Source organism: Aquarana catesbeiana, linkage group LG06 (genome assembly GCF_042186555.1).
Source record: "Aquarana catesbeiana isolate 2022-GZ linkage group LG06, ASM4218655v1, whole genome shotgun sequence".
Classification (NCBI taxonomy): domain Eukaryota; kingdom Metazoa; phylum Chordata; class Amphibia; order Anura; family Ranidae; genus Aquarana; species Aquarana catesbeiana.
This window is the reverse complement of record NC_133329.1, coordinates 66,812,758-66,829,903: the sequence shown is the minus strand read 5'-3', so window position 1 is coordinate 66,829,903 and position 17,146 is coordinate 66,812,758. Positions and strand designations below refer to the sequence as shown.

At 46.7% G+C, this 17,146-nt stretch overlaps 1 protein-coding gene across 1 annotated transcript in view; it reads right to left on the bottom strand.

The window, feature by feature from the left end:
* LOC141148577 (uncharacterized) overlaps nucleotides 1–17,146 on the bottom strand; it is a 129,530-nt gene that overhangs the window by 88,775 nt on the left and 23,609 nt on the right. The window contains exon 4 of the mRNA XM_073636139.1: nucleotides 8,105–8,218. Within this exon, the coding sequence (XP_073492240.1) occupies nucleotides 8,105–8,218 (114 nt within the window). The remainder of the gene's footprint in view (nucleotides 1–8,104; nucleotides 8,219–17,146) is intronic.

Here is a 17,146-nt window from a genome sequence, read left to right as displayed (position 1 = left end):
CTCAGGTTCGGTAGACCTACCAGTTCTAGGGGGGGTAAGGGAGGATCATACGTCATTCTCCTATCTGGATGGCGGATGGTTTGTTCAGCATTCTCTATAGGTAAGCTAATAGACCCAGGGTCAACTCCCTGGGTTATCTTCTTCTGCCATCCAAAGATCAAACCATTTTTATAATCAGTAACGTCTCAATTGTACTTTTTTTGTTTTTTATTCCGTTGGTCCTTCTCCTCTTTTTCCAAAAGAGTTCTAAGGTTAGTGGAATGGGAGGTATACTCAGGCAGTCCATTGGATGGAAGAAGCTTATCCTTGAGATCCCTGATTTCCAGATGTAGCGCAGTAAGTCTACTGCATTTTCTCTCCACTAAAAAGCCAATCAGATTGATGCCTGCCTCGTTAAAATAACAAAACCAGGGTTCTAAATCCGGATCGCCCTGTTGGGGAAAGACATCCCAACGTAAACCTCTCGGGACCTCTTGTTTCTAGGATTTTTCTAATATTTCATGGACTCATATTTGTTCCATTCATGTTTCCAGTTTATGTTTGGTACCTTAGCGCTTCACTTTTTTATATATATATTGGTGTGACTTGGTTTGTTTGTGTGTCAGCTGCTGTTCACTTAAATTGTATTGATACTTTTATATAACCTTTTTTTGTTGTTCACCTTTTTTGGGTCAGCGCAGCACTTCCTTTATCACTTTTCTAATTTTTGACCACTTATTTGCTGCAGCGACCCATATATATCACCCCATCTCACCATGGATGTGTTTGAGTATAGGACCACTAGGTCCATTAACACGGATGGTGTCTTTGTTTTAAATAACACTGACACTGAAATGAGTGGACTATTTTTAAGGCTCAAACATTTAATGACCACTGAACTACATCTACAGTGGGACATTGCTTTTCTAGAGCAGTACATTAAAGAAAAAATGGTCCCGAGAGGTTTACGTTGGGATGTCTTTCCCCAACAGGGCGATCCGGATTTAGAACCCTGGTTTCGTTATTTTAACGAGGCAGGCATCAATCTGATTGGCTTTTTAGTGGAGAGAAAACGCAGTAGACTTACTGCGCTAGATCTGGAAATCAGGGATCTCAAGGATAAGCTTCTTCCATCCAATGGACTGCCTGAGTATACCTCCCATTCCACTAACCTTAGAACTCTTTTGGAAAAAGAGGAGAAGGACCAATGGAATAAAAAACAAAAAAAGTACAATCGAGGCGTTACTGATTATAAAAATGGTTTGGTCTTTGATTGGCAGAAGAAGATAGCCCAGGGAGTTGACCCTGGGTCTATTAGCTTACCTATAGAGAATGCTGAACAAACCATCCGCCATCCAGATAGGATATTGACGTATGATCCTCCCTTACCCCCCCAGAACGGGTAGGTCAACCGAACCTGGGACTGATCTTTCTGCTCCTAGGCCTGTGCCCCAGATATACCATCCCCCCAGAGACTCGAGCCGTGGGAGACACCCCTCCACCCCTGGGGGCTACACCACAGTGTCTCACCATGGTAGATCCCCCTCGGGTCGGAGGGGTAAGCAACCTAACGGTAGAGGAAGGGGTAATGTGGGGGACAGAGGTAGAGGGTCCTACCAAGGACCTTATGGTCCAAAATATGATACTAGAACCGATCATCCGAACAATGGTTTTGGTTATGGCACCCCTGTCCATGTAAGTAACCGTTATGTTGCCCTCCGGGATGGACATCCCCGGGACGCACATTACGATTATTCATACCATGATGACAGTGGGAATGAGGAATATAGCAGAGTGTCATATCAGTATAACCATTCTGGCCCTTCCCAAACTCCGGGTTTTCATAAACCGGGGTACAACCACCCCCCTAGAAGTCCAAAAATAAGAGAGGATGTAGAGGAGGGTGGCGACTACAATGGAGGAAAAAGAAAAAGGTCACATTAGGTGCCGGCATATATAATATGAGCAAGGTCAGTCTCTCTGACCATGAAAAATATGAGCTTGATAAGGGACTCAAATTTGTCCCTCCCAAGAAGCTAAACAAATTCTCTACATTTGTGGATGTACACAAATACATCCGCAAGCTAAAATATACAAAGACACCTTTTATCCCAACCTGCAACTAACCTCAGAGCTACGAGACAGAGTGATATCAGACACTCTGGTCTCTCGAACCCATCACCCTTTAATCCCCCAAATAATACATCCCACTCTATTAATGTCTTTAAGGATTTAGTTTTACATGATTTGGAGAAAATCCCTGTTAAACACATGCATCAGGACCCGGCCATTACGGCGGGCATTGACTCTCTCTGTGATAGAAACAATCTGGTCATCCGCCCGGCCGATAAAGGCAGCGGGATAGTTGTCCTGGATAAGGCCGACTACAATGCAGAAATGAAAGGTCTATTAGATGACCGAACTACATACAGTATCCTTTCCAAAGACCCTACGAAAGAATATAAACGAGCCCTTTCGGCCCTCATAGATGAGGGTTTTTCCCTCAATATACTCAATCAGAAAGAGAGAGAATTCCTTGTACCTGCAGCTCCCCGAATACCGGTCATCTATTACCTTCCGAAAGTTCACAAAAATCCCACCCATCCCCCTGGCCGTCCCATCATAAGTGGGATAGATTCGGTTACTTCACGAATCGGAAGGTACATAGATTTTTATCTCCAGCCCCTGGTCAAACAGATGCCCTCCTATCTAAAAGACACTAGGGCTCAATTAATCTATTAGAACGAGTGGAATATCAGGATGGTCTTCTCCTCACAACTGCTGATGTATCCGCACTATATACATCCATTCCATTAGATCAAGGTTTGGCGGCCGTTAACCTGTTTCTTTCTAGGGATTCCGGCCTTCCTCTCATACACCGTAATTATGTTATGCAGCTACTCAAGTTTGCTACAGAACATAATTACTTCTGGTTCCAAGGTACATACTATTCCCAGATCAAGGGTGTGGCCATGGGGGCTAAGTATGCCCCCAGTTTGGCCAACCTTTTTATGGCCCTATGGGAGGAGGATGTCGTCCCCCTCCTATGGAAGGGCGACCTCAGATCATTGGAGGAGTATATGGAATATCTAAACACCAATGATAGAAATATCTCCCTTTGTTTTGAGGCCAGCTCCGAGACCATCCATTTCTTGGACCTAGAGGTGTCTGTGGTTAATCGACAACTGGTTCTCAAAACGTTTTTCAAACCCACGGACCGCAACGGGTATATCCCGGTAGACAGCTGTCACCATCAGCAGTGGCTAAGATCGGTCCCGAAGGGACAGTTTCTTCGGTTACGATGTAACTCTAGTACTATTGATGATTTCCAGTTGCAATCCCAGACCCTCAGAGAAAGATTCATAGAAAAAGGATACAGACCCTCCGACCTTGATGTCACCTTAGGGAAGGTTATGAGAGTGGATAGGAATTCACTCTTGGTCGATTGCCCTAGAGTACAGGATGATAACCCTTTCAAATGGTCTTTTTTCACTACATTTTCCATTCAACACAAAGAAGTCAAGAAGAATATGGATAGGCACTGGAAAGTTTTGAAAAACGATCGTGTGCTGGGTCCCGTTTTACCAGACCGGGCTGGTATCATTTTTCGGGGTGCACGTTCGGTTCAGGGGGAAATCGCCCCAATACTATTGATCCTCCCCGGCCCGTTTCTTTCTTCCAGGGCTGCAAGGGATATTTTCCTTGCAGAAAGTGCAATGTGTGCCTGCACAACATAAGTGGGAGATGTAAGACAGTGACTTTTCACTCTACAGTGACATCTAAAGATTATAGCATGAAACATTTCACTACATGTGCTACCCGACATGTTGTATATCTTATCACATGTCCATGCAAGAGACAATATGTCGGGCGCACAACGAGGGCCTTTTCCATCAGGGTTAACGAACATATTGCGAAAATTAAGAAGGGCTGCATTAAGCACAGTGTTCCTCGTCACTACCTTGAATGCCATAACAAGGACCCCACGGGTACTTCATTTTTGATTATAGACAAATTCGGCCCCCATTGGAGGGGCGAGTCTTGTCTTAGGGGTGTGTCACAGGTCGAAACATATTGGATTTATGAGCTCAGGTGCTTCTCGCCACACGGTATGAATGTAGAGTGAGATATTAATAGTTTCATCAACCGTGCGTGAGAGGCACCCCCGCTCTCAAGTCGCGACACACCTACCGTCCTTTTCTTTTTCTTTTCTTGTTCTTTGCCTTGCCATACATTGACTTGCTATATGAGGCCAATGGGTACCTTAATGTTTAATTCATTTCACTTCTCTGGGTTAAGGTTTGAGTTCTTCTTTCCCTTCCCTCCTCCTTCCCCCCCAAGTATACCTTAGTGCATGTGAGCCTCATCCTTTGGCCACTCTGTTCCATCCCGTTATTCCAGGACAGTATTGTCTTACCCTGGGTTCTATTTAGGTCAAAATAGATTAGAAGGTCGTTTTAGAGTGACCTAGTTAAGCATAACCTAGGACATTTATGTCCACTGGACGGTTAGCTTATGTTGCCATTCACTACAATTATGTCAGTTATTCATTTATTGGATGACACCTGCACTGTTACACCACCAGGGGGGTTTGTTCACCACTCTGGCCCTGCTATAGGTTTGTCTGACCAGGTGGTCGACTTGTCTTGTAGCATTGGAAAGAAAAATAAAAAAGGGTGGTGTGGGGGGGGGTTAATGCCCTATGGGGGTTCATTTATTAGTTATTTATTTTAATACTCCAATAGGGATATCATATGACCTTCTACTTTTTATTATTACTAATATCATTTTCCCTGTCCTCAGGACCTCCGGGCCCCTTTCCCTGTCAGGTTGACAATGTGGCATTGCTTGGTACTCCCCTAGGGGGCCGGAGCACGTATTACTTTGTCTCCGTTACAGGTTTAGGTGACCCGGGTTATCCAGCCAGATAATTTGTAATACCTCGGATGTAGTGTGGTGTGTCCGCTCCCATATTAGGACAGCGTATGTGTGATACCCTGTGCACATTAGATTGCTGCTACTTTGAGTCAGGTTCATAGCACGACTCAATATATGGGTGGTGTGACTGGCCACCTCTGAGTGTGTGACCAGTGAGTGCAGGCTGGATCCTTCGGGGCATCTGTTGTTGCCTCGGTGATGTCTCCATACACTCTCGCTGTGGAGCATAGACGCACTGAGAGGGAGGGGCTACCACTCCAGCCGGCTAGCTATTGGTACAATCACCTTAGTGGGGATAACGTCAGCCTTCGAGCTGGCCGCTCGTCTCCTTCACATGAGGCTTACAGCGTACGCTCCACCTGGAGGGGTTAAGGAGATACTGGCGACGCATTGGCTGCTGGCGGTTGTCTCCGCCTTGTTTACATGATCGGCAGGGCTTGGGACGCAAGCCTTGGTGATTGGACTATGGCCCCCTGGTTACTGCAGTTGTGAGGCTTGGAACGCAAGCCGTGTTGACAGTATGGCGTTCATGGCTTTCACAACCAACTGTACTCCTGCTGGACTTGCGATCCAACCCTACAATCCAAGGCCGAATGTACCTTGCTAACATATGAGAGATTGTTAATATATATGGCTGGATTTAAATGTTTGTGGTTCCTTACTTCCTACTTCCGGTTCCGCCATAATGTGGACGGACCTAGTCAATCTAAAATGCTGTATACAGTCTATATATATGGGCAATGTGGGGAGGCTGTTTTAGGCCCCTGTTGAAGACTTTGTAGTCGAAACGCGTAGGGCTGGCGTTTCAGCTTCCCATGTTGCCATTGTTTTATTTGCCTGTGATCACTTTTTATCCTGTAAAGGTTTTTATTCATTAAAACCCCCAATTTTTTGACCTACACCATGTGGAGCCTTTTTCTTTTTTCCTCCATGACTCCATCCGTAACTGGTTCCTTTTGATCCTTTGGTTCCTGTATCAGAGAGTGTGCGTGGTAACGGTCTGCTTCCATCCAGGACGGCCCTTCCTTATCGGTGACCGTGACCTAAGGGACAACACCCGGGCGGATACCACGGGAGGTTACCTCCACAAGCTTTACAGACGTACTGCTATACGGCAGATATGTCCTACAGATCCGGTAAGAGTACCTATTCTTTTCGATGTCTGTGGCGTGTTCCCTGGGGTTACCTTACGTCTAAGTTTCCAGTCACCGTCCAGGGTCTGAGCTCCTCCTCCGTTTGAGAAGACCTCCATTGATTCTATGTTTATGGACTCTGGCCCCAGAGCTTATCATATTGCACTATAGACACTTTTTTATATATCCCACATGTTCTTGTATTGTGTTGATTCACAATTGTTTCTAGGATTTTTCTAATATTTCATGGACTCATATTTGTTCCATTCATGTTTCCAGTTTATGTTTGGTACCTTAGCGCTGCACTTTTTTATATATATATTGGTGTGACTTGGTTTGTTTGTGTGTCAGCTGCTGTTCACTTAAATTGTATTGATACTTTTATATAACCTTTTTTTGTTGTTCACCTTTTTTGGGTCAGCGCAGCACTTCCTTTATCAATATTTTTATATGTGCCTACAAAGTCCATTATTCCTTTATTCAGCATTTATAGATTACATAGGATGTGGCACATTTATACCTAGGTGTTTGATTGCCACCTGAGGGCAATGCAATCAATTCAATTTCATAGATCTATGGGGTAGTGGGCGGAGTCAGTCGTTTTTTATTTGTATGTGTTTATTTTTTTACAATTAAATTTTTTTTCACAATGCTTTTCTTTTGGGGGTGGAGGGGGTTGGGGCAGTGTAAAGGGTCGGTAGGGCAGGAGGGGATGGTGTCAGTAATTTTTTATCTTATATTATTTTTTTACATATACATTTTTTATAATTTTTTTAAATTTGTAATTTTTTTATATTTATTGTATTTTTATTTTATCAGCACTGTTGTGGGGCTTTGGTGAGATATAAGGGATTTAAACAGACCCTTGACATCTCCCCTTTAAGACAGAGAAAGGGACTGAGGACACACATTCCCCAGTCCCTTTCTCAGCAGCTTCAGCATTAAACATGCATGAACAGGAGACAGAGGCTCCTGTCCATTCATAAACTGAAGCAGAGTACACACAGGTTACTCTTCTCAGTTATCAGTAATTCAGAAAAGGAAGGAGCCGGTAAATGACATTTACCAGCTCCTTCCTCCGCTCTCCACCCTGACACATTTCCCGCAGGCGGCAGAGGAGAGGAGGGAAGCCGGCTGCAGTGCACAGAGATTGGTGCTTGCAGTTGTCCCTCCAGGGGATCATCCATGTGTGCAGTGCACACATGAATACGTCACTGACTCAGAGACTGGTGAGACAGACAGCAGGTCACTGATCATAAAGGCGCGCAGGAGATGTTGTTTGCTTCCATTCCGGTGTCGGGACACAGTCCTCCGCCGCTGTTGCGCCTCTGACACTACAGACGCATGGAGCGGCTGCCTGCAGAGAGTTAGTTGCATGTTGCAGAGCCAGAAGGTAGGAACACCAGCGGCTGGGCGCCCTAGGTGGCTGCCTAGTTTGGTTAGTGGTAGCACCGGCCCTGATTTCAATATACATCTGTGCATGAACCCCCCAGTTCAGCAGAACCAGTGCTTAGGGCACTTTGCAGAACATACTCCTCCTTTCACCTTCAAGGAAGAATTCAATATTACCCATAGGATGGTTTTTTGGTGCACAGATGCATTAGAAAAGTCATTTAGGACATTCACATTTGTAAGCAAAGGTTGTATTGCCACTTATAACTGCAAATTCATATGGCCCATTCACATCAACGGGAGGTCATTATGGAGCACATAACACATGTGCGCTGGTTTGCATGTGCTCTGACATGCGTTGTTACAATGCATCCAAACTATTTAAACATTTTTTATTAAAGCTAACACTTTTTTTTAACTCTGTGCACAAATGTGTACATGCTGGTGTGTGTTGTGTAAGGGCAGCTATTACAATGCATCACAGACTTATTAAAATGTCACAAAATGACACTTTATTCAACTCTGTGCACCACAACTTATTATAATGCACTGTAGTCTGCAGTTCTTCTGGCAACATAAACATTCAATTAGGACAAAGTATACATTGATTTACATTGCATACCTGAAAGCCCAGCAATTTGCAGAGTTTTTATGAATATTACCTTTTTTTCTGTATTTTTGCCTCCACAAAAAAATCCCGATCCCAACTGCAATTATTGTCATCAAAACCAGAATAATACAGACCACAGTGACCACATTAGACGATGTTTCTATATCTGTAAAAAAAAAAGATTAAAGATAAGCAAGTGTCTTTTTAACATATCTTGAAAGAACAAGAGATGAAAGAACAATCTCACTGATGAACTACACCCAATATCCAAAATAAAACACTAAACTTGAGTTTATGATAGCACCCTTGTATACAACGAGTACAGCGTCGCACAGCCATTCATGTGAATGACAGGCTGTAAGCTACAACTGGGCTGCCCAAGTGGAGGAAGTACATTGGGAATTACACTGAATGGGCTCAGCTGGCTCCCGTACATGAGGCTTCATACAGCAGTGTTACCTTGGAATGTTTTGGCCACAGCTTTACCTAGAGGCCAGCTCCACCTTTTGCAATATGTTACAAAGTATTATGGGCATAACATGTTGCTAAGAACCAGTGGCATCAGCAGGGGGGGAGCTGACAGTGGCTGAACCCCTGAGTAGGTCCCCAAAAGCCCCGGGTCTGGATGTCCCACTGGTCCAATGGCGGGACCGCAGGACGTGTGATGTCCATCATAGGTGCTGCAGGCTCCAGAAGGCAGGAATTACAATGCGGCCGCCGCGCCACATCGATCCCCGCTAGGCGCTCAGAGGGGCGGCTCTCCTCCTCTCCTCTGGCTGCCTCGCACACCACGGCTGACATGAAGTCCTTCTCCTGGTCAGGTAGGTCAGTGTGTGTATGTCAGGTAGGTAGGTCAGTGTATGTCAGGTTGGTCAGTGCATGTCAGGTATGTCTCTTCTTCTATATTAATATACAGGGCCAGGATGAAACTTTAATTTGTCAGAATCTCAATCTCCGGCCCATAAAATTTAATTGCTGGGATCTGTGGTTGGCCGGATTACTGCGCATATCCAACAAGTTATTTAAGGGCAGGGTTGTACAATACATGAGGTCCACTGCTCAGTACAGGTGCCGTGCCGTGACTGTTCTTGAATGGCCCACCCATTTTCTGAATGAATGCAAAGTGTTCTGTGGTTGGATAAATAGAGATGGGGTGGTGATGTCACACTATCTCTCTTGTCTAATCAGAGAACACTTTGCATTAATTCATAAAATACAAAGCATTGCATTACTGTGCTGATCAGCGGACATCCTATATTCACAAGGCATAAGGACAGCTACCCAGTGTGGGATGGAGGAGGTTGTTGAGATGTGTCCACTTCAGTGATTTCCAGCTTCCAGTGGCATCAGCCAAGTATGGTATATACACATAGTTACATTGGTACAAGCTGGATAAATGTAATTATGTATAACGTGCCGATGCCCGGAATTATTCTTTAACCGCTTCAGCCCCGAAAGATTTTACCCCCTTCCTGACCAGAGCATTTTTTGCGATTCGGCACTACGTCGATTTAGCTAACAATTGCGTGGTCATGAGACGTTGCACCAAAACAAAATTGACGTCCTTTTTTTCCCACAAATAGAGCTTTCTTTTGGGGGTATTTGATCACCTCTGCGGTTTTTATATTTTGCGCTATAAACAAAAAAACAGCGACAATTTTGAAAAAACACATTATTTTTTACTTTTTGCTATAATAAATATGCCCCAAATATATATAAAAAAAAAATTTTCCTCAGTTTAGGCCAATGTGTATACTTGGGAGTGATTCTAATTATGGGGAGGATGGGCTTCAAGTCACATGACAACGATCACCGCTCCCGATGACAGGCAGTGGTGATATCTGTCATGACACAGGTCAGAATGGGGAAATGCCTTGTTCACATAGGCACTTCCCCGTTCTGAGGCTCTGTGACATGATCGCCGGGAGACTGTGCGCCTGCTATCCGTGGCTCTTAAAGGGGGCGTACAGGTACACCCATTTGCCCACCGCTGCCATTGTGCCGATGTACAGTGGGGACAAAAAGTATTCAGACCCCCTTAAATTTTTCACTCTTTGTTATATTGCAGCCATTTGCTAAAATCATTTAAGTTCATTTTTTCCTCATTAATGTACACACAGCACCCCATATTGAAAAACACAGAATTGTTGAAATTTTTGCAGATTTATTAAAAAAGAAAAACTGAAATATCACATGGTCCTAAGCATTCAGACCTTTTGCTGTGACACTCATATATTTAACTCAGGTGCTGTCCATTTCTTCTGATCATCCTTGAGATGGTTCTATACCTTCATTTGAGTCCAGCTGTGTTTGATTATACTGATTGGACTTGATTAGGAAAGCCACACACCTGTCTATACAAAACCTTATAGCTCACAGTGCATGTCAGAGCAAATGAGAATCATGAGGTCAAAGGAACTGTCTGAAAAGCTCAGACAGAATTGTGGCAAGGCACAGATCTGGCCAAGGTTACAAAAAAATGTCAGCTGCACTTAAGGTCCTCCATAATCCTTAAATGGAAGACGTTTGGGACTACCAGAACCCTTCCTAGAGCTGGCCGTCTGGCCAAACTGAGCTATCGGGGGGAGAAGAGCCTTGGTGAGAGAGGTAAAGAAGAACCCAAAGATCACTGTCTCTGTGCTCCAGAGATGCAGTCGGGAGATGGGAGAAAGTTGTAAAAAGTCAACCATCACTGCAGCCCTCCACCAGTCGGGGCTTTATGGCAGAGTGGCCCAATGGAAGCCTGTCCTGAGTGCAAGACACATGAAAGCCCGCATGGAGTTTGCTAAAAAAACACCTGAAGGACAAGATGGTGAGAAATAAGATTCTCTGGTCTGATGAGACCAAGATAGAACTTTTTGGCCTTAATTCTAAGCGGTACGTGTGGAGAAAACCAGGCACTGCTCATCACTTGTCCAATACAGTCCCAACAGTGAAGCATGGTGGTGGCAGCATCATGCTGTGGGGGTGTTTTTCAGCTGCAGGGACAGGACGACTGGTTGCAATCGAGGGAAAGATGAATGCGGCCAAGTGAAGGGATATCCTGGACGAAAACCTTCTACAGAGTGCTCAGGACCTCAGACTGGGCCGAAGGTTTACCTTCCAACAAGACAATGACCCTAAGCACACAGCTAAAATAATGAAGGAGTGGCTTCACAACAACTAGGTGACTGTTCTTGAATGGCCCACCCAGAGCCCTGACTTAAACCCAAATGAGTATCTCTGGAGAGACCTAAAAATGGCTGTCCACCAACATTTACCATCCAACCTGACAGAACTGGAGAGGATCTGCAAGGAAGAATGGCAGAGGATCCCCAAATCCAGGTGTGAAAAACTTGTTGCATCTTTCCCAAAATGACCCATGGGTGTATTAGATCAAAAGGGTGCTGTCATGGTTATGCAATAGAGTTTTCTGTCAGCTTACCTGTCTCCATGTGTTCATCTCTAAAGACCAGCTGCCTCTCACCTGACTGGTTTTATAACCTCTCCTCTAAGCATGGCCCCACCCCAGGCCCTATCAGGGAACCCTATATATTCCTGTGCACTGCAAGCCAGCAGTGCCGATCAACCATTGTGTGTTAGCTTTCGTGTGTACTTGCTGTGTTTCCTACGTCTGATTCCAGTTACCGACTTTGGCCTGTTCTTAACTATTCCTGTCTGCTTGTGACCCTGACCTTTGGCGTGTCCCCGACCATCCCTGTTTGTCTGTGACCCTGAACCTTGGCGTGAACTCTGTTGTCCTTGTCTGCTTGTGGCCCCGACCTTGGCTTGTCCCTTACTTTCCTTGTTGTTCCAGCCTGCTGCCTCCTTCCTCTTCTCCTGTAGTCTACCGTGAGCGAGAGCTGTGAGACCCTGGGGGCCACGACCTGGAGCCAGACTGCAGCGCAGTCCATTCTTACCACTAAAGGCTCTGGTGAACACCTGCTGGCTCTTAGACTCCGCGCCCTGGGGAATCTATGCTCTAGCTCCCAGTGGGATCTGTGTCAGTGATCCAGTAGACCTGCTTCCTGAACCTCCCAGGGTTCAATCCGCAGCAGTCAGTCCTAGGGTCCACTACCTTGCAGTGCACTTCTGAATCCTACAGAGTGCATCTGTCACCTAGCCTCAAGGTGACCTGACAGGAGCTTCTACTAAATACTGAGCAAAGGGTCTGAATACTTAGAACCATGTGATATTTCAGTTTTTCTTTTTTAATAAATCTGCAAAAATGTCAACAATTCTGTGTTTTTCTGTCAATATGGGGTGCTGTGTGTACATTAATGAGGAAAAAAAATAACTTAAATGATTTTAGCAAATGGCTGCAATATAACAAAGAGTGAAAAATTTAAGGGGGTCTGAATACTTCCCGTCCCCACTGTATATCAGTGTGCGGCGGTCGGCAAGTGGTTAAAGAGGTGTTTCAGTCCTTTTTCTGAAAATTAAATGTCAGCAGCCACAAAGACTGTAGCTGCCTTTATTTTTAACAAACAGATGCTTACCTGTACCAGGATCAGTGGCGGCCCGTCCATAGGGGTCGCCTGGGCGCCCCCCCCCCCCCCCCCCTCCAGGCAGCAAAAAAAAAAGTCAAAAAAAAAAAACTTTTATTACTGGCCCTTTAAAAAAAAAAGGGAAAAAAAAGGTCCTTAAGTGCACTGTGTTCAGATGCTGGACACAGTGCGACGCCGGACACAGTGCACTTTTAGGAAGCGCCACGTCTATGCAATCACGAGATTGCAGACGTGGCACTGCATTTGCGGGCGTTTAGCCCGCCTTGTGGCGTTTTCTGAGGCGCCGAGTAGCTTCCGCCCGGCCATAGTAATACATACTACAGGCGCCGGGCGAAAGCTACTCGGCACTTCAGATTTGATTGACATCTGCCCTGAGTCAGATGTCACTTCCTGATTCACTCTCTCATTGCGCCCGAGAGAGGAAACAGAAAGAATGCTGGTGCCAGTGTGAGGAGGAGGACACCGCAGGAGACTCAAGGTAAGTACCGCTGTGTGGAGAATAGGGGGGACAGAGGCTGTATTGGGGGGGACAGGCAGCATTTTGGGGGGAATAGAGGCTGCATTGGGGGGGCAGAGACAGCAATTTGGGGGGGCAGAGGCTGTATTTGGGGGGGACAGAGGCTGCATTTTGGGGGGGCAGAGGCTGCATTGGGGGGAGGCTGCATTTGGGGGGGGGCAGAGGCTGCATTTTGGGGGGGGACAGAGGCTGCATTTAGGGGGGGACAGAGGCTGCATTTGGGGGGGCAGAGGCTGCATTTTGGGGGGGCAGAGGCTGTATGGGGGGGACAGAGGCTGTATTTTGGGGGGGACAGAGGCTGCATTTTGGGAGGGACAGAGGCTGCATTTGGGGGGGGGACAGAGGCTGCATTTGGGGGGACAGAGGCTGCATTTTGGGGGGGGGACAGAGGCTGCATTTTGGGGGGGCAGAGGCTGCATTTTGGGGGGGCATAGGCTGCATTTTAGGGGGGACAGAGGCTGTATTTGGGGGGGACAGAGGCTGCATTTTGGGGGGGACAGAGGCTGCATTTGGGGGGGACAGAGGCTGAATTTGGGGGGACAGAGGCTGCATTTGGGGGGGCAGAGGCTGTATTGGGGGGCAGAGGCTGCATTTGGGGGAGGACACAGGCATGCTGCATTTGGGGGGGGACACAGGCATGCTGCATTTGGGGGGGACAGAGGCTGCATTTGGGGGGGGACAGAGGCTGCATTTGGGGGGGCAGAGGCTGCATTTTAGGAGGGACAGAGGCTGCATTTGGGGGGGACAGGGGCTGCATTTGGGGGGACAGAGGCTGCATTTTGGGGGGGACAGAGGCTGCATTTTGGGGGGCAGAGGCTGCATTTTGGGGGGGGCAGAGGCTGCATTTTGGGGGGGCATAGGCTGCATTTTAGGGGGGACAGAGGCTGTATTTGGGGGGGACAGAGGCTGCATTTTGGGGGGGACAGAGGCTGCATTTTGGGGGGGCAGAGGCTGCATTTGGGGGGGACAGAGGCTGAATTTGGGGGGACAGAGGCTGCATTTGGGGGAACAGAGGCTGCATTTTGGGAGGGACAGGGGCTGCATTTGGGGGGGCAGAGGCTGCATTTGGGGGGACAGAGGCTGCATTTTGGGGGGGGGCAGAGGCTGCATTTTGGGGGGGGCAGAGGCTGCATTTTGGGGGGCATAGGCTGCATTTTAGGGAGGACAGAGGCTGTATTTGGGGGGGCAGAGGCTGCATTTTGGGGGGGACAGAGGCTGCATTTTGGGGGGGCAGAGGCTGCAATTGGGGGGGACAGAGGCTGAATTTGGGGGGACAGAGGCTGCATTTGGGGGGCAAAGGCTGTATTGGGGGGGCAGAGGCTGCATTTGGGGGGGGACACAGGCATGCTGCATTTGGGGGGGGACACAGGCATGCTGCATTTGGGGGGGACAGAGGCTGCATTTGGGGGGGACAGAGGCTGCATTTGGGGGGACAGAGGCTGCATTTGGGGGAACAGAGGCTGCATTTAATGGGACACAGGCATGCTGCATTTGGGGGGGACAGAGGCTGCATTTGGGGGGGACAGAGGCTGCATTTTGGGGGGGCAGAGGCTGCATTTGGGGGGGGGACAGAGGCTTCATTTGGGGGGGGGGACAGAGGCATGCTGCATTTGGGGGGACAGAGGCTGCATTTGGGGGGACAGAGGCTGCATTTGGGGGAACAGAGGCTGCACTTAATGGGACACAAGCATGCTGCATTTGGGGGGGACAGAGGCTGCATTTGGGAGAACAGAGGCTGCATTTATTGGGAACAGAGGCTGCATTTAATGGGATACAGGCATGCTGCATGTAATGGGACACAGGCATGCTGCATTTGGGGGGGGGCAGAGGCTGCATTTGGGGGGGGACAGAGGCTGCATTTGGGGAGACAGAGGCTGCATTTGGGGGGACAGAGGCTGCATTTTATGTGACAGAGGCTGCATTTGATGTGACACAGGCTGCATGTAAGGAGGGACTCCGCTGGGGGCACCTGATGTAAGGACGGACTGCTGGGGACGCCTGATAGCATCTGGTTGTAGGCGACGTGGCTAGTGACACACTCGGGGCTCCCACTGATTCTGCATTATGGTGAGTTGAATGATTTAATTTTATATTACAACGTAATAATAGAAATAATGCGCTTCAATCATCCTGACACCATAACAACCATGGTCCCGGGATGATTGAAGTGCTAACACCAGGTGTTTGGAGTATCTTTATCTGCTGATTGTTAAACTTTCTAGAATACACACATTTCTATTGTTGTGTAGGATCTAGGCCCTCTCCCTCCATCCCTCGTTCATCTCAGACGCTAACCACACCACCTTAGAGCCATGCCCACTATTTCGCTGAAACCACGCCAATTTTCACCAAGTGGGAGGGGTCAAAAAGGAAGGGCTGGGTCTGGTGCCCCCCCATCCTAAAACTTCACCAGCCGCCACTGACCAGGATGTAGCGCTGTGCTCACCCGAGGGGGCGCTGGGGACCGTCTTCGGTGCCAGCATCTTAACTGTGGGCACCTGGCTGTCACAGTTTGCATGAGCCGCGCTGCGCATTCTAAATGGTCCGGCAGTCTTCTGAGACCTTTGATGTGTCCCAGAAGACTGCAGGATGGGAGAGGGGAAGGAGAATGTCTGGTCAGATCACCTAGGCTAGGGATCCTCAAACTACAGCCCTCCAGCTGTTGCAGAACTACACATCCCATGAAGCATTGTAAAACTCTGACATTCACAGACATGACTAGGCATGATGGGAATTGTAGTTCTTGAACAACTGGAGGGCCATAGTTTGAAGACCCTTGACCTAGGCAGTCTAAGTGGAAGTGGAAGGCCAAATGTCAAAGAGGAGGGGGGAGGAGGCCTTAAAGTGGAACTTCCCCTTTTGGATGGAGTTCTGCTTTAAGATGCCCATACACATTAAAGCTGCACTGGAGATTTTTTGCTGTTCAATATTACTATCTATTGAGTATACAGAAAGGCCTCTATTTTATAGCACCTGTGCTTTTCATATGCATTCTAGCTGACAGGTCTGTATGTATTTTTTAGCAACATGTTATACCCATAATACAATGTAACATTTTTTTCCTGAAAATTTGCATTTTATAAACTGTTGAGCAAATATGGTGCGACATAAAAAAATTGCATCTATTATCTTTTTATTCTATAGGGTCTTTGTTTTCAGAATAATGTTCTGGGGATTTAAGTAATTTTATGTCTTAAGATTGAGATTTTTCCATGTTTGCTAAAAAAAAAAAAAGAAAATGAAAAAAATTGCTCTAGTGCTAAAGTGGTTAAAGTGAGCTGCAGGTTAAGGATTCACATACATCTTAACACCCATGGAAAATAGATGTTGTGACCATTGTGTTTAACAAGCCCATCAACCAAACAGAGCAAAATGAGTTACAATATTTGATAACAATAAAAGTCCCACCTCTGCTGTGACATAAAACTCCTCCCCTGACTAATGACCACACCCACCCTTTGTAAACCCTTCACTCCTTATATATTTAGAACCTCATTCTAAGGGTTGAAGGAAGGGACAAATGCTCCTGCCTGGTCTGTACTCTTAACAGCCCCAAAATGTCCTAATAAACCTCTTGCCCTTCTGACCTCACTCTTTTTCAGTTATTTGCAAGTAAGTCTCCTCCTCTTTTCTTTCTTACAACCATCCCACTCATGTATCCTTTCACTTCATTTATATGCAGGTCTGCCCCCGTTCCCACAGCCACAACCACCCGCACAGAAAACCGCAAGCGGTGCATGCGGGTGCCCTTAATCCTAACAGCACACACACACTGGAGATCACAGCAGCCGTTTCCAGCACTGGGAACTGCACTGCTCTTGTGGCCAGTGCTCTGGAGGATTTAAGAAAAAAAGCACAGTTCCCCTTCTAAAAGCACTTTTTGACCTGTTGTTATTTAAAATAGGTCCACCTATTCTGGTGAGTCCAGGCTGTCTAAAGGAGAGTGCACTGGGTGGTAGATTTAATTTCAATGGAATAAGCGGAGCACCCTTAAATGTGGAACACATTTATGAACTAATATTTTGGTATCGTTTTACATTTTTCCACATCGTGCACTTTTGGTGAAGTGGACTTCTATCTCATATAATAT